Source organism: Semicossyphus pulcher, unplaced genomic scaffold (assembly GCF_022749685.1).
Source record: "Semicossyphus pulcher isolate SPU_LCO1_2020_fin unplaced genomic scaffold, fSemPul1.0.p SCAF_15, whole genome shotgun sequence".
NCBI classification, from domain to species: Eukaryota; Metazoa; Chordata; class Actinopteri; order Labriformes; family Labridae; genus Semicossyphus; species Semicossyphus pulcher.
The window spans coordinates 7,060,557-7,082,632 of NW_027211659.1; the positions used below are offsets into that span (position 1 = coordinate 7,060,557).

Here is a 22,076-nt window from a genome sequence, read left to right on the forward strand (position 1 = left end):
TAACACATGAACTGCCTTCTTTTTTATCTTCTCTTCTCTCCTGAAACTTTTAGTAGCTGCAACATTCAGAATGTCATTCCTCAAACCGGCTCTGTCTTTGGTAAAAATGTTGCTCCCTGAATTATTTTATGAACATAGACTGAAAAGAAAACAGGATCATGGATTATTTGACCAGTGAATGCACTTGCAATTTTGCTAAACACTGATTAGTTTTGGTTGTAGTTCTTGAAGAAAAAAAGTGAGCAAGGAGTGCTCTGAGGTGGAAGCAAAGTAAAGAAGAAGATGCTGTTTAGTGAGGAGGCCCGCAGGATCAAATTATTGTTTGTGTAAGTCTGTTGTTCTTGGTGTTTCTTCCATGTGAAATGATGCTACTGTCTTGGTCAGGACTCCAACAGTAATATTCATGGTGAAACAAAGGTTAAGCAAAACAATTAAAGCATTGTTTTACTATGAGAACGCATTATCCCACGGGTCTCCACTTATGGGAGCCCACAGGAGGTCTTATAGTTATTAACATACACTAAAAACTAAATAAATTAACAATATGCTAAATAGGGAGACTTCAAAAATAGTGTTTCCTCAGAGTCTAGCATCTCGTTATAAAAGATCCTCGTTATGTATCTGCCTTCTAACAGCAGCATTTATCTGTTGCTGCTCCACAACTCTTCCTTGAGAAACGCGTCAAAAGAAATGTCCATGAGTTGATAACATGTATGTTTGGGATGTCAAACGTCCTCTGTGCTTCTCTTGCATCAACCTCTGCATCGACTCTCTGTAGCCTTTCTTGACAGACCCCGAGGCTACCATCCAGCTGCCTCTGCACGTGCTCTCTCTCTCTGTTTGCATGTCCTGTATAGGATGCGAGTGTCACGGACTGCCTCCAGCTATATGGCCTAAAGGCTTTGAAGTCATTAGACCCATTGAGACTGATCTCAGTGTTCTGGAAATGGTGTTTTTCTGTCTTCCAATGTGTCAGGTTGGATATGAAAGTTATGCAGTTCGTTCTGCAGCCGGAAGGAGAGACTTTAAAAAACTGAACCAAAATGTAATCTGAATTCTGTTCAGGATATTTTAATGATTTACAAAACAGATTTGTTGTTCCAGTCCTTAATGCTGAGCCATGTTTCAAGCTGTTGATGCAAGGAAACACACACTTCATCATGCAAGTATATTGTGAATGAAAGCCTAAATATTGCATGTACTGTTTTTCTGAATAACGTAGAATAATGTGTAGAAGGAAGCAGCAGAAAGGAAATGCAAAAGATATATGCAATGTAGTGTAAACATCATGTACTTGGTCCAGCAGGGATTTATTTTCTGTTTTGGAACAACTATTTAAAGGCTCCTAAATTAGCTTAATGTTACATTGTTTTTTTAAAAGGATATCCTCAAATATAGATATAAATTTATCCATAAAAAAATCTATATGAGTATTAGTTTTAGTCTGCATATGTTTGCAGATAAACATAACAATTGGCAAAGCAAAAGGCCTAATGTAAATGTTACATCTGGATACTCAGGCTAGCTGCTACAAACATTGTTAGCATTGTGATAGACAGCATCTGTATCCTTTAACTGTGAATAATGTGTGAAATTAAATACTCCTAGAAATTGTTTGTATGAAAGCAGCTGATAAGAAATAAGACGTGTCTGGTTGCTTAAAGTAAGTTGAACTTTTGCTGAACACTAGCAGCCATGATGTAAACAAAGTAATAGCAAATTGAATTGCCACGGTTGTCTTACAGCTTGTCTCACAGATGTTATCCTTAGGTGACCAGACTGAAATAAATTGAGGTTAATTTCCTTAAGTTATGCAGTGTTTATCTGTGATTTGATTTTACACATTGTGAAGGTAGCACTGGAGGACTTCAAAGTTAGCAAACCTACCCAAGCTAGCTAACCTTAGCCTGATAGTCGCATGATAGAGTTGTCACGTTAGATCCTTTATTTTAGGCCATTCAGAAAATATAGTTTTTGACTCAAATTAAAATTCCCTTCTGATAAATTCACTGTAATCTTTATATGTGATGCGATTTAACACGGTGCAAAGGTAGCACAAGTTAGCAAACTGATCCTAGCTAACAATAGCTAACTTTAGCCAGTGGTCATATCCAATAGTGAATCTAAATTTTAGCTACTATTCAAATGCGAAGAAAAAAATGTGATATTTGAATCAAATTAAAGTTCATCTTACTTTATTTTGAGTCTCTATGACATGCGTATCCTGTTAGTACATCAGTAAACTAGCTAAATGTTGTGAGGCTATTTTTGCTAACATTGAACGGAGAAAACAAAGCTAGCTGTGCTGAACGGTTAATCATCAATCCAAAACAACTAACAAGTATCGTGAGGAAGTATTTTGGACTCCATAGACAGATGGAGAAATAGCTAAGGGTATGGCCGTTTCCTAGCATAAATTAATGTAATGTAAGCTAAGCATTCAAGTTTCCCTTCTAGTTGTAGTTTCAGAGAAATATGTTGAAATTACTCTGAACAAATTATGTGGTACACTGGATTTGTGTTTCTTTTGGAAAATTTGACAATCAAGAATCTTGTGGCAAAGCATCGGAGTGAACTGGAAAGAAATTGAGTTTTGTTTTTCTGATGAATGCCAGTTTTCAACTGTGTAACAAAGAAGGTGCTATCTCTTTGTTCAAAAGTGTTAGGATTACTTTTCATTGTAGCTTCTCTGTTTGTGGGAGGAATATAGTCAGTTACTGACAACCTGGTAAAAGCCCAATCCTGTGTGGCTTCTCTGTAAACACACCTGTGATTAAAGGTCAAAACAACACTGTGTTTAGTGTTACATAAAAGAGACAAACAGATATTTGCATTTTGTTTCTCAGACACATCTCACCTAGCGAGAATGGAAAACTTAAACCACCTCCACTCTCACTCTGACTGTTACAAACAGCGTACGTAAGCGCTACACCTCCTCACACACTCTGACACACATATAAAGATATGCTCGACCCGCCCGCCTGCCTCTGTCCTCATGCCATTGTCTTTATTAGGGGATACTGGTTAGCAGGGCAGATTTTCCAGCCCCTTGCAGGAGAATTGTCTAACGAGGCGGACCATTTCCAGCAAGCCCTTGGCCCCCCGCCACCCAAATGAAGACCACATTTCTGCAGCAGCCTAAACTGTCTATCTGCCGTCTAAAGGGAAGCACACACTCTGTTATAGGGCAAGATTGAATCTCGAGCACTTCAAAGGCGTGTGGGCTGCAGTGCTCACATCCTGTCTGTGACTGACATCACTGTAAGTATGGAGGATGACTTCAAACAGCAGGTATTAGGTAGCAGCACAGGAGCACAGCTGAGAGCAGGACACCCGGAAAGTAACACCTGCTTCCCCTCTGTCAAGTTTATAAAGACGGATTCAATTCTTATCAATACAAAGCACCAACAATTCAAAAGACTCGAGCTAACCCGATGGGTTATCAGCTGCCGCTTTTTTTCGTCATCCATCATGTGCTAATGCTCTCGCTTTCGACTCAACACAAACTATTCTGCTCTTCTCCCGCAAAGTGCTCCTGTAACATATTAGAGGCCACGTTATTATTGATATGTTATGAATGGGAATCAATAGTAACTGAACACTAATTCATCATGATAACAAATATTAAGTGGCCTGCACCCACTGCTCACACACACAGCTGTGGCAGCAACACAAAGCCCTCGTAACGTAGCAACAGCTTCTCCATAACAAGACCACTTTATTTCGAGGTATGCTGGTCCAGAGAGCACTGATGCTGCTCTGTATGTGGGCCATGCCTGCATGAGGTAACAGGATTATTCCTAACATGAGCAATATATATAATTGCATTGAAAATAATGCTAAAAAATGAGATTTTATTATGCAATGTGGCCTTTTAAGTATATAGGGCTTTAAATCAAAATACAATTTTATATCAATTCTTTGGACAAAAAATATTTTATTTATTTAAATATAAAGAAAAAATCATATCAATCAGCCAATATATCAATCGCTGTATTTTAAAGATACAATAAAGATTGAAGTTTTCACCTTAGACTGTATAAAAAGATGGGCGACATAACAAGTGAAGCCAAACCCTCTCTATCGCCCCCTGCTGACTGGCTGCAGTATAGGTCATAAAGCCCGCCTCCTCCATGTTAACGGATGGGACATGAGTCAAACTATAAAATCAAAATACATGTCAAATACATTTTTCTCAAACATGGTTTCTATCCTGCTGATTTACATCCAAGTGTTTTTCTGACACGTTTAGTTTTAATTAGTTATGACAACTCTGTTGACAAATACGGCAGCCGATCTGTTCCGGATTAGCAGAGTAGAGGAGGAGCGGCGAGAGGAAACGTAACTAACACTAAAACCCCTTTCCCACTGAAAATAGTGAGTTGACGCAGGATTTTTAGACCCGGGAAGACCCGTTAACAAATGCCAATTGTCTCTTTTCCCATTGCCAGTGAAGTACACTCCTTTCAGTCTCTTTTCTGCTTGTCACCGCCTGACGTCACAAATGCGCCCCAAAACTGGGTTACTAAACAGTGAAGATGTTATGGTGGTTAGGTCTTGTATCTGTTACTCATTGAGTCTGTTTAACAAACTCGGCGCTGCCAAATTCGGAATGATGTTCGAGCGCTGCTTGGACGGATATGGGCGGAATTTGTAACCAGAAAGGGAGCAGAGATTAGCGCGTCGACTCTTGTTCCCATCAATGCCGATCGGAGCCGAGGCGATAATTACCCGGGTCTACTGCAGAGTCATTTGACCCGCGTCTGAATGCCGATTGTAACTTTTCCCATTAAGCAAAAAGCCGGATGTTAGCAGGTTTTTTGTCCAGTGGGAAAGCAGCTTAACACTACAGTTATTGAAGTTCCCATATCTGTGAACGTTTGCTTCAGACAACACAAAGAAGCTGTTCTGCTGTTAAACACACAGACGTGAGGGATCTTTTTTCAGTATGTTAAATGTGTGTTTTGATTAGCGGAAAGGGCGGGACATCGTTACCGCGGCTCCACTAGTCGATCTCTTCTGCGCAGTCTCTGGCTCTAAAAACGTCACCAGTTCAAGATGGTAGCAGCCGTCACCCGGGATATTTTGGCTTCGTTTTTGTACAGTGACAGTAGATGGAGACGTGTCGTCCATCTTTACATACAGTCATTGGTTTTCACTTTGAATTAATGATATCGAATCAATATACGTATCAATCTAAAGTTTTCAAATACTTACACATTTTCACAACCTTTTTTACTTCTCACACTTTTCCAAACATAAAGCGAGCGATTAAACTATAGCGGATAGAGTGTGATAAAAAGTCCATAAATACTCGGAGCGATGCTGTTTTGCTGCAGAGGGCATGAGAGTGATTTTGTTGTTGCTTGTGATGATGTCTCTCTCCGCAAATGAAATTTGTTTGCTGACACATTAAGCAGGTCAAGAGCATCGTCAAACTACCTGATGTTACTACCTCGTTGTTTCACTTCCAGTTAGCGATCAGTGCTGCAAACGATAGTGTCTGTTTCCTTCCTGTCTCACACATGGTTAATGTATGTTACATGGTGACTTAATGGGGTTTGTTACAACATTAAGGGGACTTTTGATTTTGGATTCACACGGGTCCTTAAACACAGATTTCCTAGGAGAAGGACCTGTGTTTTTTGGCTCCTCCATTGCCCCCAACCACAACCTAAAGTTGACTTTCTCAGCCTCTCTATGGCGTCACTAGGAGCAGTTTCTAAAGGCACCATATACTTTAGAGTTAGTTGAAAGCCTGGTACCTTGGTCGTCTATATGAGAGGCCCAAGGTACAACAAAAGATTTCCGGTGCAAGTCAAAGTAAACTCACAACTTCTTCTCTGAGATGGTTTCACATTAAAGGGAAGGAAACTACACGGAGGTGACAGAGAGCACTGCGAGAGAAGAGAGGCATGCGTGAGAACAACAGAGGAAGAGATGGAGCTGCGATAGTGTTAGAGGAGAAACAGTGTAGTGGTTGTGGTCTAGTGGTCTGTGTGTGTTTGTGTGCAAAAGACACATTGTGTGCGAGTGAGAAAGAAGGGTATGGGAGGATGAAGGGAAACTGAGGGGCAGGAACAGATAAGATTTAGAGTTTCCCATGTGACCCTCCTCCTCCCCGGAGCAGTGACTACATCTGCTCGATCACCCTCACCCAGCGCGGACTCTCTGCCGGCCCCGGTCGCCTCCCCGAAACTCCCCAGTGCATTCCTGCCCCAGCTGTGGCTCTCCTCCTCCTCCTCCTCCTCCTCCTCCTCTTCCTCTGCTCTTCCTGCTTACTACCATGCTCTCCGACCACTCCTCTTAGCCCCCACACTCACTCACTCCCTCTCCTGCTCCCTCTCTCGCTCACTTGCTCAGGCCTGGGAGTGATTATCGGCCCATTGCCGGGAGGAGGAAAGACTGAAAGGAAAAAAAAAAAAGGAATTGTCTGGAAAACAACTGCTCTCTTACCCCTTGTTCCGATTCCAGGGGCTCGGCTTTGACTCGGACTGCAGGCATTCCGTCAAGCATTAACATCCTGTTTCTTCGGCTGCCTGTGAAGAGATACAGAGGAGGTGTAAGACGGGTGTTTTAGCATGACTAAGCAGGTCCCACACTCGCAGTTATTCACACATGAACATCAACAATGTTGCGCACCCACTGAGAGATAAACACATTTTAAATAGACACAAATTTTATGCCTCAAAAGCAGACAAAAAAGATGCACACAAACTGTGTAAACTCAGTCGGTACACAGCGTGACGCCCTCTTCTCCGTAATAAAGATTTTCAATTGCCTGGTGGGCTGCTGCAGGGCTAATAACACTTCATGACGCCGAATAAAATCCTCTTAAGACTTCAATGGAATAGAAATACTTGCTTTGATATACGGTTTCTCAACAGCAACAGGGAGCGTGACAATGTTTTCTCTCTAAATGCTGCGAGAATTGATACTTGGAAAAGGAAGAGTGGAAAATATTGACATGTTCGACACTTCTGATAATGTAACACTCACACACACACAAACATGACACAGAGCAAAGTCTAGACCTTATTTTTTGTACTAATTAAAGAGACCCAACATTAATCCGCCATGAGCGAACGTTTGGCAACAGTGACGAGGAAAAACTTCCTTTTAACAGGCCGAAACCTCGAGCAGAAGCAAAGTCATCGGTGAACAGCTGTCTGCTGCAAACGGGCTGAGAAAGTGGAGATAGACAGAGAGACAGCAACAAAAATAAAAACAGATAATAGAGACTTAAAGTAGAAAAACTTATGTGTCCATTCTTCCCCTTAATATCTCTGCTAACTGGGCAGCGGTGCCCGGCTCCTCAGCTCCGTCCTGTGGCTTTAAGAGCGATTCTCAGATGGAGCCAATGACAACAATGCATGTTCCGTTATCCTCAGCTGGGGCCGACCTGAGGTAACCTCCCCTCCTTATTATTTTAGCAGCAGTACATGGAGGAATGCAAGCACGGCAAAGAGACTCTAAACATCTCTATTACTCTCCTCCGCTGGCACCAGCAGCAGGATGTGTGGCCCCGAATCCTTGCATTCGCCGCAGCCACCGCCGTGACCGCTCTTGCGCGGAGATGAAAAGCTCAGCCAATCAGGAATGACATACAGCCCTTCTATGCATCCCATCCCATGATCCTCTAACTATGCAGACAATTTCAGATCTAACAGAACATCCCTGGGGCCTCTTAAAAAGGATTTTTTTTTTACTCACCAGAAAATCCACTCAAGATAGTTATCAGAAACATTTCTTTTTACTGAGTCCAATAAAAATATGTGACAAAAAATTAATTTATCGCTCCACTACCTCTTAGATTCTCCAGCAAATAGCCTGATCCCGACTGTGTTTGTGTAGAGAAAGAAGGGAGGATTTACTCTCTCAATCTGCAACAACACCCCCCACCCCCAGATCTCGCCTCTCAGGTCTAAGTCCCTCAGGTACCCTGGCTGTGCTGTGCTGCTATTGTATTGTTGTCCAGGATGTCCTTCGGCTTCAGGTCTTTGGTAGGCCCAGATAGCGTTGCCATAGTAACGGCTGTGCGGGTGGAGCTGCAGCCTCGGTCCAGCCTCGAGCCATGTGATGAGGAGAAGGAGAAGGAGAAGGAGAGGCGAGTGCACCGAGAGGGGCGGAAAAAAGTGAGGTTTGTTTTCCTCAGGATGACCGTCATTCCTGCGCTTATTGAAAAAAGTCATAATTTTCTCATGCGGCAAATTTCACTTTATCAGATGATTCCCATTTTTGATCCACAAAAAGGTTCACCAAATTTAACTCCAGAGAAGAGATCATAAAAATGTCGTTTGTGATGCTTTTATTTTGTTTTTTCTTCACTGCCTTAAGCCTTTGTGGTCTAATTTACTGTTTTAATGAAAGGGGCTTTTATTTTGAAATGACTTTAGTAAGGCAAAACCTCTTTCCAATCACAACAGTAACATCAGCCAGAAGAAACGGTAAAATTAGGTTATTTTCTGCAGTAATATTGAAATGTTTTGATATGATTTGTGGTTAACGTGATTTTCAAAATAAAATAACTCGCTAGGTTTGCTTTAATTAACTCTTTTTTTGTCAGAAGCAGCTCTTATGTTGGTTTTGGGAGTTTTAAAAACGTTCCTTTTTTTTTATTCTTACCAAGGTTCACCTAATTGTAAATAAGAAGAAATAGTTTAATTTACTGTTTTGGAAAAGGGGGCTTTTATTTTGAAATGACTACTGTACAAAAAATTGATGACAAAAGGTTAAATAAGAGGTCAATGAGTGTTTCATGTCTTAGGGTTAAGGTTAGGGTTAGTTTCTACTATTCTACTATTTTATTGTTTAGATATTCTTTGTGTTTTAAATAAGTTTTATACTAAAATAACTCCTGCAAACTGACAGTTCAATTGGGTAAGCCATAGTTCTGCTTTAATCAACCTATTTTTTTGTAAGCAGCTGTTCTGTTGGTGTTGGGATTTTCAAAACGTTCCTTTTTTTATCCCTAAAACTGTAAATAAGAATAAGAAATACTCAAGTTTCTTATTATAGTGAATAGGGCTTTTATTTTGAAACTAGGGTAAGAAAAAGTGAGGAGAAACGGTTAAATAAGAGGTCAAGGAGGGAAGTATTTCATGTTTTAGAAACCCTCCAAGAGGCACAGTGTTAGTTTTGGCAATAATATTGTATTGTTTGGATATTCTTTGTGTTTTAAACTGAAAGTCTCTAAAGTTTAATCGTGGATGCTAGTTATGCTTTAATGAACATTTCTTTCTCTTACTGCGTGTTTTGTAACCAGCTCTGAACCTGGTTTTAAATAAATCTTCAAATCATCAGTTAAAGACTCAAACCATCTTTCAGTGGTAAATGCTACGCTAATCAAAACTGTTTTATGCTAATAAGGAATATGTCTTGCACATTTTCTTGCAGCATCAACCTCTCCCAGCGTGCCCCCAGTCCACTTAATCCAGTGGTTTGTGATCGCCTTCCTAATGAACTGGCCTGCAGCAGCTTGCTCATAGGAAATCAATAGCCAGCGCATACCTCTGCTTGTGACTGTAATGACCAAAGAGCTAACAGCAGCGAGATAAACCTGGGTAATGAGCTAACAGAGGAGGTCACGTTGAAAAGCTTTGACCGAAGTCAACTGTCAGCTGCTGCCATGAAAGGATCACGTCTGCCAGTTAAAGCAAAACCAAAAGATAACAACGTGAACAAAAATTGGGTTTGAAATGAGGAGAATTTGTCCGAGGTAATAAACCAATGTGGATCCAGCGTCTTCTATCACTAAATTTGGTGTGCTGGCGGCGGGCTGAGGCAGCCAGCAGTGTGCTGTCCATCAGCGGTATGAGGCGCCGTGTGTGGGAGATGGAGAGGGGAGGGGGGGTTAGAGGGAAACAGGGTAGATTAAGATCACCTTTCCATTTGCTGCACTCTGAAATGAAATGGCCATCCCAGGTGTGTGGGGGAGTTGGATGGAGAGAGGAGGGCAGTGGAGTGTTGAGGCATCTCATTTCGCTCCCTCCTGGCCGACCAAAATCCCCAGAATGAAAAAAAATATACAGGTAAAGGGAGCAGGTGAAGACTGAGGCCATGCTGAGTGGAATAAAAATGCTGTAAATCTACATATTTCAGTGTCTGATGCTCTCTTCGCTGCTCTGATTGTGCTTATTTGTGCATTTAATGCCTGTTAATGCACTTCCAGGTATGAACTGAAACTCCCACCACACAGCCGCATAGATGACCTCAGGTCTGCTGTCTGAGTGCTGATGGAGGTGATAGGAGTGGAGGGATGAAGTAAAGGCAAAACAAGACTGAATAGACGAGCAGGATCAATTAAAGGTGACAAAGCTTTAGGCCTGCACGATAAGAGGAAAATCTGCGATATGCGAGAGTGTACTTCGGTTTTCTGATGATGAAATAATTGAGCATTTAAGTTAGCATATTAGCTAGCTTTCCTGTGTTTGACATCAATCAAATCAAAAAGATTTTTAAATAGCAGATCTTAAATCCTCTTTACTTTTCTCCTTCATTAGCCAGCATGCTAGCTAACCTCGTAGTCACTAACAAATTACTATCAACTCATCTCTATTTAAAGATTCTATTCTTAATGCTCTGGTTTCCGTTTCTAGTACGCTTGTAGTCCGAGTAATATTGACCGATCTCGTATCAGCAGGCTGCGGCGTATGCAGGAAAAATAGTCTGTGTGGAGAGCAAAAGGAGGCAGAACGTAATGCGGCGTAATGACACCCCGGCTCCCATCAGCGTCATCTGACGGTGATTTACCTTCTTATTAATCTCTATAAACAGACATCTGTATGCTAACAGCTAACACCCTGTTCTAGATCTAAAATTCAACTTGAGATAAATTCCCTTGACGCTGTGTCATGAAAGCTGTTCAGCGTTCAGATTTCCCGACTTCCTCGAATGCATCGGAAATGACTGATCTGACCGCTGTTCAACAAACAAGCATTTTGAACGTTGTTTTCTTCTCCTCTTGGGGACAGAGCTGACAGAGCTTCATTTTTACTTTTTACTAATCTGCATCACGATGTTGAAATTTCGGCAAAGGTAAGACCCGGTAATTAAAGTAAATCCAAAGAAAACAAGTTTATTTTTATGTAAACAATGCAGCACGCGGAAAAGGAAGCCTTGACGGGAAGTCGTTTATCGCTAACCGCTAGCTACATCATTCATATGTTCATCGTTGTCCTGGTATGCTATATCGTAGTTGGACTAAAGCTGATGGGATCCGAGATTGGATATCAACTAATCTGAGGGAAGCTAACGGCTAGCTGGGGCTTCATATGATTGGCCAAATGGTACGAATGCATTGTAATGTAACCAGTTAAATATCAGAAACATCAAATATTAGCATGCTGAATGTGAATGCATGCACTCTGTCTTGTACGACGTGTTTATGGTGCATGTTCATATTGCAATTACAATGAAAACGAGATTTATTGCGCTGCTCTACAAAGCTCTCTAGAGAGCCTTCGACCTTCTGAAACCAAAAGTTGACTCACACACTGATGACATCATCCACTTCCACATATTTGTGCAGATGTCCACACACTCGCTCCGTGTGAATCCAAAGATTCTCAATAAAACATGTACAGTTATCAGTAAGAGCAGGCCTCTAACTCATTCATGATACGCCTCTTTGCTTTATCACGCCTATGCTGTGCATGACTTCATGTTTTAGAGCAAAGACACTTCCTGTTTAATGATGTCTCTGGGTGTTCGGTCACACACAGCAATGAAACACTATATTTATAAAGTGAAAGTTTAGCTTAAACAAACTCGTGAAACCAGATTTAGTATCTGTCTGTGTGCACTGTCTCTCCTGTCTCCCTCATCTTTCTCTCCTCTGCACACAAACACCGCACACCCTGAAACACACTGCAACAGACGGCCCCGCCAAGGCTTCATTCCCATGTCGAGCGCCCAGAGCAACTGGGTGCATCTGTGTCACAAAGGCTGGACCTGCTGCCACGGGCTGGGAGGGGAAGGGAAGTAAAGGGGGTGGGGGCAATGAATTATGGGAGATACATGAGGAAGTGTTAAGGGAAGGTGATAGCAAGAGAAGTGAGTTAGAGAGGGCGGAGGGGGGTTGTTGAAGAGCGAAGAGTTGCTGGCAGGAGCAGCGGTTAGGGAAGCAACCAAGGGGAGTTGAAGAGGTTGAGATGGGGGGGGCGGGAGGAGTCAGAGAAGCGAGAGAGAGAGAGGGTAGAGAGGGGATATGGACCCGAGCCAAGGCCCGGTCGAGCGCAAAGCACACGGTGCAAGAATGCCAACAGACCCCCCCTTCACTCCTCCAGCCTAGTCCTCCACCAAAGAGAGAGAAGAAGAAGAAGAAGGGAGGGAAGAAGACAAAACCGTTAAAAATGTTGCAAATCAGAGAGCAATGATTTCAAAGTAAAGGCTGTATGTGCAGCTACATTAAAAGGACAGAGCTGTAGGTGATGTGACACGAGCATTTCCTGTGTTTTGCCTTTATTGTGTACCGCTAGCCTTTTCGCCCGAGACTCACTTCCCTTTTCTGTGCCCCTGGACACCCCAGTGTGACACATTGGCCTGATAACCAGCCTACAACTGCTCGCTCACCAGCACACTCCTCCGCTTCCTCTCTTTTGAGTCACGCAGTGCAGCAACTTTTAGAAAAAGCTGACTACATTCACAACAGACTCATTAGACAGCTATCGAAGAAAACTAATCTACACTGTGGCTCCTTTAGACTCTAGAAAGTGAAGGTGAAATATATGTTTATGCTGTTTGCTAGCAGCGCAGACACAATACAGCCGCAGCTGAATCACAGCTGATTTTCGATCTCAGTCTGCTTCGTGTTAAGCTGTGTCTGCTCATGACCTCATCTTCTGGCCTCATTCACGTCTTGAGAGCCCATTCACATAGCTCCCTGCAGAGTAACTACTTAAAGAGTTACAGCACCCAGGCAAATATCGGCACTCAGTGTGGTCAAAGGTTCAACAGACCTGAACCTTCAGCCCACGGAGGTCAGAGCTGCCCTACAAAGACAAGAAGCATGTCAAAACCAGACTGACTTTTTGACATTTCTTCACGGTATAAAAGTGTAATGGCATAAAAATGTGTATTTTAAAGAGAAAAACAGCTTGAAGGAGGATTTGTAGGAATTGCAAATCAGAGTAAAGGCCAAATTGCGACCCTTAGCCAGAGTACGGCCACAGCTAGCCTTAGCAGAAGCTAATTTACAGACTTTATTTTACGACAGAGTATTAGAGTCACATTGAGGAAGAAAAAATTCTAGAAAATACAAGAATAAAGTTGTAATTTTAGGCTACGGTTAGCCTGTATCTTATTTTGAAGGGTAAAATCAGAAGAGCAGCCAGCCGCCTGCGCTAAATGACTAAAATCACTTTCAGAGTCCTGATAGTTATGATGCTGACGTCCCGAATGATTTAGTATCTCGTAGTTGTGAAAGCTAAACTAATATATTGATATAGAGCTGTTTGGTGTGCTTGCACATTACTAGGCAGGAGATCTCGTCTGACGTACATGTACGCTATGCTTCAGTGCTATCGGGTGTGTTCAATAAATACAGCTCCGGCTCAAGTTGTGTTAAGCTTCCTGTGCAATCATTTACAAGCATAACTTCACAAGATGTACACTGTGAAGTTATACTTCACACCTTCCTCATTTTAGTACAGGCGGCTGGCTGCTCTTCTTATAATATTGAGGCTAACAAGAGTCTAAAATTACAACTTTATTCGAATAAAATAACTTACTTACTTACTTAATTTAACAAGATTTAGATAAACAAGACCTAGCTGCTTAAAGCTAGCTAACCTAGCTAGGAATTTAAGCTAACCTAGCTTAAATTCCCTTTGGATTGCCAAACTATAGATTGTCCAAAACATAGGATGCGTATGATAACCATCTTTAAAAGGCATTAAATTAAGGTTTTACAACCCGTATACTTGTTTGTCACGTTAGCTAAGTAACCTTCTTAGCTTTAAACCTTTTTAGATTTTACAGTTTCTATCACAGCTTTTCGTGAATGTTAGCCAGCAATATCTAATGTGGAGATACACCTATTCCTGACTAGAAGCAATGCGAACAATGCAGAGCGCAGACGAGCAAACATCAGATTGTTTAAGCTTTCCTAAATGAATGTATCAAAACCCGATAACTGCGTAAGCTAAATTACCTGCAGCTTGCTTGGTGCCAGTTTTGCTAAGTCGTGCATTTCATTTGCAGACGGAGAAATCACAAGAAACTCAGTCTCATCCTCTCAATGTAATGCGTCATTGCTCTTAATATATGTGGGCTATTTTTCTGGGCCCTATCCGCCAGCGTTTCCTTGCACGCTACATGTTATGCAAAGGTGTTACTCTTTAAGAGGAGGATGTGGAAAACCGCTAACTTGAGCTACCACAGTGTTTTCCTCCTCTGCTCGGAGAAAAAACAACTTTACATTTACAAAATGTGTGTTTTTCGAATCTTCTAAATGTGTATGCCAGCATTTTAGTAATGCACCTTACTGCAAATAACAAGTGCTTTCATCTTTCAAAACCAGGTCTCCAATTTGTAACACAAACATTCTGCTTATAATTTGTCTCCAACCTTTAATCCACAGAGCAACAGAAGACACAACAAAACAGTTTTCATAGATTGAGTTGACGTCCTATGATGAGTAAGCGACCTTTATGTATATAACAGGTGGAGTTCCCCTTGAGTGACCTTCTAACCCGGAGAAGCACATAGCAGGTAAACAATGTGCATGCTACTTGTTATGTGTCTGTGTTTAAGCAAGGTGGGGATGTGTGCTCTCCCTCAGACCTCACTCCTGGATGTACTGAGATGGACATAGCCCTTAAAATTTCTAATCATTCCTGGCACTCAGTGAATGGTCTCAGAATTTCCATTTCATAAGCCGTGTTTTCCTTGGCAGGAGTCTTTCGGATGCTTCTGGGACATTTTTGAACGGGGCTCAAGAGAGCAGAGTGCGGCTACCTCTACTTCTCTAACCCCCCGACAAGCACAATGGCAACAAACCACAGTTTATATTCACATGCCTTTGATAGAAAAAAGGGGGGAAAAGTTCCCTTTAGGGTTAAAAACCCCTTAGAGATGCACTCAACTGATGCACTTTACCTCAAAACACCCTGCCCTTTTCCGCCGGGAATAAATCAGTTCCACAGAGAGAAGAACACAGCTTTCTTCATGTACGCGGCTATTATTAGACAGAACACACTTCTCATGTGTTGGATGTTTTCATCTCTGGGACATACAGCCAAACATGGGGAGCTTATCAGGTCACATCAATTTAAACTGAATGTCATCCCCTATCTGTCTGTCTGTCTGATAGTATCCAGGCTTCACTTCACTCGAATTTGATGTGGCGTTCATGAACGTCTGGGCTCCCCGCTGCTCTCAGACATGTAGCCAGCAATTCAAAAAAATATATCGAATGGGTCCGTTTCTTGACGTCACAAAGCCGGCGGCACGATAAACACATAATAAAGTGTAATTTTACTTGAAGAGCCTGTCAACAGCAGCACGATTCATCACTTAATGGGACTGCTTTCCAGGGCTTCTCCAGGGAGGATATTATGGACGAAATGCTCAAAAAATGCAACACGCAGGGAAAAAGATCATTTATAAAACCAAAAACAGAGAGAAAACCTCAAAGATGGACACTTGAACAATATGCACAGGCTGAATAAAGAAGGGAAAGTATTGATTTTTGCGTCAGAAAAGAAATCAAGTTCCATTGTGGTGAAACCCAGCTTTCCGAAAGCCTTTAAAAAAACATGTTTGCCCCAGTTTTATAGATTACAGATCTTTCTCTTCAGGCTTTAAATGCACTTTTTATATAGTTGAAAGAAAGTTATTGAATGACAAAGAATAAGGTGCGTGTAAGGGAAAAGACGCCAGGGTTCAGTAGGTTAGACACGGTATCTGAATGTGGAAATGGGCTCAGCAACAATGTGGGCTGCCAATGTTTTTCCCCTGCACAATGACCTCGTTATGCAAGTTCCTGCACACATCTCATAAAAAACAGTTCCTTCATTTAACAGTATACAGCAATGTAAAGTAAATTCCCTCCACAGCAGAAACAATGACTATAGAGTCAGTGAACTCAACGCCAGGGAGGGGACCAGCTCCATTTATATGGAGTTGCATGTAAATACAGACAAGCACACACACTAAAACAACACATTAGCACACTATAGCAAGGCCCGAGGAAGTTCCCATATTCTGCTGGATTGCCCTTGGGTCCTTGCTATTTCTGCCAGGGGCAGGGGGATCCTGTGTCAGTAATCCTGTCGGGATGAGGGGGATGAGGTCGCCGGATGCAGCTCAAGTCCACTGCCTTTACCAGCACACACACACACACACACACACACACACACATAATTGGTAAGAACAGTTGGCTGAGAGGACACGACACACTGCATCACAACTGTGTCATACAAATGCACAATTGATAACATGTGCTCAAACTGTGGGCGGACAGAGCTTTAAAAGTCTGCCTAAACACACTCCCGGCATTTAAGAGTTAAATGTAAGTTTGTCAGTCATAATACTTAAACCAGATCTGTCTCCTGTGTCTCTTTAACATTCAGGATGTTAGCGTAAAAAGCTCAACACTTAGCATTGCTTTATTGGCCTGTCAAAAATATCTTCTTTTTTTTTTAAGATAAATGGGGAAATCTTTTGTGAATTTATCTTTCTTTTTTCGACTTTATTCGTCTTTACAAAAGCTCCCCACCTCCACCATTACCGCCCCCGCCCCCTTTAAGGTCTTGTGAAACTGTGGGAAATGAAGAAGCTACTTATTCCGAGAGGAAACACTCAAAGCGAAAAAAGAAGAGTCGGTGGCTGTCTGGTTTGTCTGCGTCTCTGTCTGTGTCTGTGTGTCAGACGCACTTCTTATAAACCTGACTTCCTGCAGCCCCTGCTCTGTTCTACAATCTGGCTACCACACACACAAACCTTGTGACCTCTGTCTGCACCCACAATGAACCATATTTATCTTAGATTAAAAAACACACACACTCAACTCTCCGTCTGAATATTGCAGCTCCGCTCATGAAAGAAGAATAAAGATGCCCATTCAACACAAACAGCCACCCACACACACCTACAGTATGCGCGCACACACTCACCGAGAAAAAAAAACACACAAACACACACACTCTTCCACAGAGAGGTAAACAGAAGAGTCTGACATCCTCTTGCATCATGTGCCTCAAATGCAGCAGAGAAACAGCTAAACAAGCTGTGACCGTGACAGCGCTAAAGTGAGGTGGCATTACTCAAGTGAGCGTCGGCTTACAAGTCAAAGCAATTTGTGACACCGTTCGAGACAGTTTATGTACAATTGAAGATCATTTTTGATGTAATCGGGAGAAAGAATAAGTTAAATATTCAGTGCGAGGGCTGCGCTAAAGAATCCACAAACAGACGCCATAAATCAGCGCCTACAGCTGCAGAAACACTACGAGGGCTTCTTGCTTAGACATAATCGACTGACCTCTCAAGAACACCCTTCACACACACACACACATGCACACACACACCTCAGTAAATGCAGTAGGGTCAGTGGCTGTGCATCTAAAATAGCCACTGACACAAAAACCTCACTTGTACCAAAGGAGGGGGAGGAGGAGGAGGGGACGAGCGAACCAGGATCTAAACGTGACAGTGGCGTAATTGGAACAACCTTTCAGGAATAATCTTTGGTTAGCCGGCACAGTATGAGATCAATTTGCAACGTGTGATAAAAAATGTTCAATACGAGATGACAATTTGACGTGCAGAAGATTTACATAACGTGTAAGCATGCTGCCAATGTTGCTGCTTACAACTTATTGTGATTTCTATGGATTGTATTTATTGTCGTTTTGGTTATATTGTTTATTAGTTAATGTGGTTACAGCTAGCACCAAATTGTCCTTTAGGGTAATAAAGTAATCTTGAACTTTGACCTTTGGCTAAAACTCAAAGGCAAAAGTCTTTTTGCTGTTTCACACAGAAGCTATGTTTGTTACGCGCCTTCTCCTCTGAGTCCAGAATAATTCTAAACAACAGAAGTGCTTTTCTTTTTCACCACAGGGTCTTCATCAACCTCTTTTTACCATCGCGCTAGCTTACGTGCAGTCGCCACCAAATTGACACCAACTACTCTGAGCGTAGCTGATGGCTAGCTCGGGCTTCTTTAATCCAAATCATGTGAATGCATGACCCTTACATGCAGGGCTTCATTTATTAGGTCCTGTGCAATCTCCGATCCCATCGGCTATGGTCTGACGACGATATAGCCTCTGGGAATAACGGTGAACATGCCGGGCGTGTAGCCGGGGGTTAGCGAAAACGACTTACAGTCAAGACCTGTGAAACCGTTTTTTCTTGTGGTTTACTTTAATTAACGGGTCTGTCCTCAAGAGAACAAGAGAACTACTTTTAAAATGCTCGTTTGTTGAACAGAGGTCGGATCGATCATTTCCGATGACTTCGAGGAGGTCGGGAAATCTGAACACTGAACGGCTTTCGTGACACAGCGTTGATTTATTGATCTAGAACGGATTGTGAGCTGAACTTGCTGCAGATGTCTGTTTATAGAGATTAATTAGAAACTAAATCAACTTCAGATGACCGCTGATGGGATACGTGATTGGTCAATATTGCTCGGACTACAATCATATGGAAACCAGAACACTTGCCATCCCTGAGATCCACTTCCCTTCTACATTTCTGTGTAGAATCTGTAAATAGAGATTAGGTCCTGTGTGAATGCAATGCACTTGTACACAAAATGCGTTTGTTGTGAATGATTGTATTGCAATATGATGAAAATGCAATTTTTGTGCAGCTTGATTGCCTGTTTTTAATACAGTATTTGCAGTTGTTTTAATTTGCTATTCGTCTACTTTATTCTCCTGTTTCTGCACTTTATTATGAAGCACTTTGAACAGCTCCCCCTTTATGAAAAGTTAATTAAGTGAAATATTGTTATTAGCCTTATAAATGGTGAGGTTTACACACTGCACTGTAGGGCTGTACTGTACTGAATGTGCGCATGAGAGAGAGAGGGAGATGGATGGAGAGAAAGAGGTTAGATCCACTGAATCAATAAAAAATGCACTCGGTGACTCTGTTCTCGTCTCTTATTTACTCCGGGTGCTCAGGTCCGAGGTTGAGGTGACCACGCTGCAGTGCTAAATAATCATCTCAGGCTCACACAGGTGCATCGTGGGCAAAGTCCTGTACATGATTCAAAGAGAAAAATACTGGAATACATATTTCTCACTGATTCTTCGACAGCTGCAATGTAAGGGGGCTAATACAAAACAAAATTTTGCGGACAGTTTGAGTAATATGTTAATAAAACCTCATGAGGACACATTGTGAAAGCACAAACAGTCATCTGCAAAGGTTGCAGCCGCTTCCTATGTTCTGGAGAAGAAGGTCAAAGTGAAACCCTGCTCTCATTTCTTGCCCTAACAGGAAGGTGGGATGCATTAGATTAGCATCCTCACAATAACCTGCATCCTTCCCTCCCACCACCACCACCTCCAACCACCCACATACTCTCTCTCTTTCCCTCCCCTCCCCAAGGGATGACAGTACACTCCTGCCCTAATGGGGGATTCTTTGCTACTGCCTTTTATCCCCCTTAGGCGCTGACAGTGTATGTGCACTTGTGTTACAACATGTATGTCTGAATGTGTGTGTGAGCAATCCCCCTTCCCCCAACATATGCACTGTGTACATACTACTCACAATAGCCTGTCTAACTGAATGCATCACGGCACATGTGCACTCATATGCACTCTGAAAGATCGACCTAGATGTCTTACAATAACTGTACAATGCAAGAAGCAGAGGCACCGATACACTGACTCATCTACAGGGTCTACTGTAAACAAGTGGCACAGAAATAATAGCAGCCCAACACTTTAACACACACTTTTTTTTCCTTTTGCTCGCCACCCTGTGCCCTTTTTTTTTTTTTTTTAAATCACTCGCTATCTCCTGTGACACGCAAAAAGCTCTGTATGCACGCACACACAAACACACACACATGCATTTCACTTAAGAGCTTGCAGAGTCCTTCTGATGCAGCCTACCCTATCTAACCCCACTTTGTGCTGACACAACCAAATCCACCCCAACGCTTTGCACATGGAAACAGACAATAATGGACCAAGAGAAACATTCCAACACACTGACACTTGTTACATCAAATGTGCGCTTGTGCAGTTATTTTCGCTCACGAGTTTTTCCCCTCGGTTTGACCCATTCCAGCTCTCCAACGCCACTCAATAAAAGCCAGCAGCTGTGTTTACCTCTATTACTCATCTACTCACGCCTTCACTTCGATTGTTTTTCCTCTCTTTTTCATCTCATGCGGCGCTGATACCTGGTCGAAGCAGCTAATTGAGAGGAGTTATGGTCCATAGCATGAACCCACAATCGGTGGAGTCCAAAAAGCCTGTGGAATGCCACAGGCACCCCAAATGGTTTCCACATGTTGTTTGCATAATTTCCTCTCCGTCCTAATAGTTGACCTAAAGCACAACTGGAAACGAGGTTCACAGAGATTTGTGCAGCATCCTTACACAGGTCTGCTTAAACCATTTTCATTAAGAATATTTATGCAGTGGCCATTTTCCTCTGACATCCAGTGAGGATGGAAAAGCTCAAAAGCTCAAATGCAGTTTTAATTAGTTGTTGCCTACTGCTGTAATCTAGGCAAGCCACTCTTATTTAAACGTAGGAATCTATCACATTTTTATCACTTGACAACTTCCCGATTGATCAGCATCTGAAAAGGCTAAAAAAATGAAGGACATCGGACTATAAGCAAGGTAAAACAAGACATTTGATACAGCTAATGTCACTCCTTTCTGGCCTTGGCTTAGGCCTTTCCTATCATATCATGTAACACTATCAAACCATAATGTTTGCTTAAGTGGTTAAATGCTAACGTTAGCTGTTGTCTAGTGTTAGCTAATGAGTAAGAAAATATCTTGTTTTACCTTCAAACCAAGAGGTAAGATAGCTAACGACGTCTACTGTAGGTTACAACAGCTAACATTAGCATTCAAGTCAATGTCTTGTATCTCATTGTTAAGGGGCTGACATTACTATAAGCTAGGAATTTCCACCTTTTCTATTGTATCATGTAACACTATAAAACAGTAATGTTAGCTAAGAAGTGGTTAATAGTAATTAGCTGTTGTCTAATGTTAGCTAATGAGCAATTCAATATGTTGTTTTACTTTGAAACCAAAAGGTTAGATAGCTACCGACAACTAGGTTACAACAGCCAACATTAGCATTCATTCAATAGATAGATCCTTTATTGTCATTGCATGTTACACAACAAAACTTTGTTGGAGCAAAACAATGTCTTATCTAACTCACTGTTAACTGGCTAACATTACTATAAGATAGGAATTTACACCTTTACTATTGAATCGCGTAACGCAATGTTAGCTAAGAAGTGGTTGATCATAATTAGCTGTTGTCTAATGTTAGCTAAGCAACTAAATATGTTGTTTAACTTCACAACCAAGATATTTGACAGCTGCCGACAACTATGTTACAACAGCTAGCGTTAGCATTCAACTAATGTCTATCTAACATCACTATTAGCTGGCTAACAATAATATAGCTGGGAATTTACACCTTACCTTTGATATTTAACACTATCTAGTATTTTTTGCTAGAAAGTGTTTAAATGCTTATGTTAGCTGTTGTCTAACGTTAGCGTTGAATTAATGTCTATCTAACATCACTATTAGCTGGCTAACATTACTATAGCTACACTGCTATCGTATCATGTATCACTATCATATCATCGTATCACTATCAAACAGTAATGTTAGCTAGAAAGTGGTTTAAATCTAATGCTAGCTTGTGCCTAATCTTAGCTGTTGAGCTATCTAACAGGTTGTTTTACTTGAAATATAGACCTAAAGCAATGAAGTGACAGCAACTTGTTAGATTCCCTGTTTGTACGATTTGCAAACCTAGGACTCCTGTACCTAGCAGCACAGCATTTGAGCTTCCTGAGCATGATGTTAGAGGAAAATGGCCGGCATATAAATACTGCTAAA

At 41.7% G+C, this 22,076-nt stretch overlaps 1 protein-coding gene across 2 annotated transcripts in view; it reads right to left on the minus strand.

Moving 5' to 3' along the window:
* klf12b (Kruppel like factor 12b) overlaps positions 1-22,076 on the minus strand; it is a 56,038-nt gene that overhangs the window by 28,251 nt on the left and 5,711 nt on the right. For both annotated transcript variants that reach the window (XM_069662753.1, XM_069662752.1), the window contains exon 2: positions 6,457-6,539. In XM_069662753.1, the coding sequence (XP_069518854.1) occupies positions 6,457-6,522 (66 nt within the window). In that variant the 5' untranslated portion in view covers positions 6,523-6,539. The remainder of the gene's footprint in view (positions 1-6,456; positions 6,540-22,076) is intronic.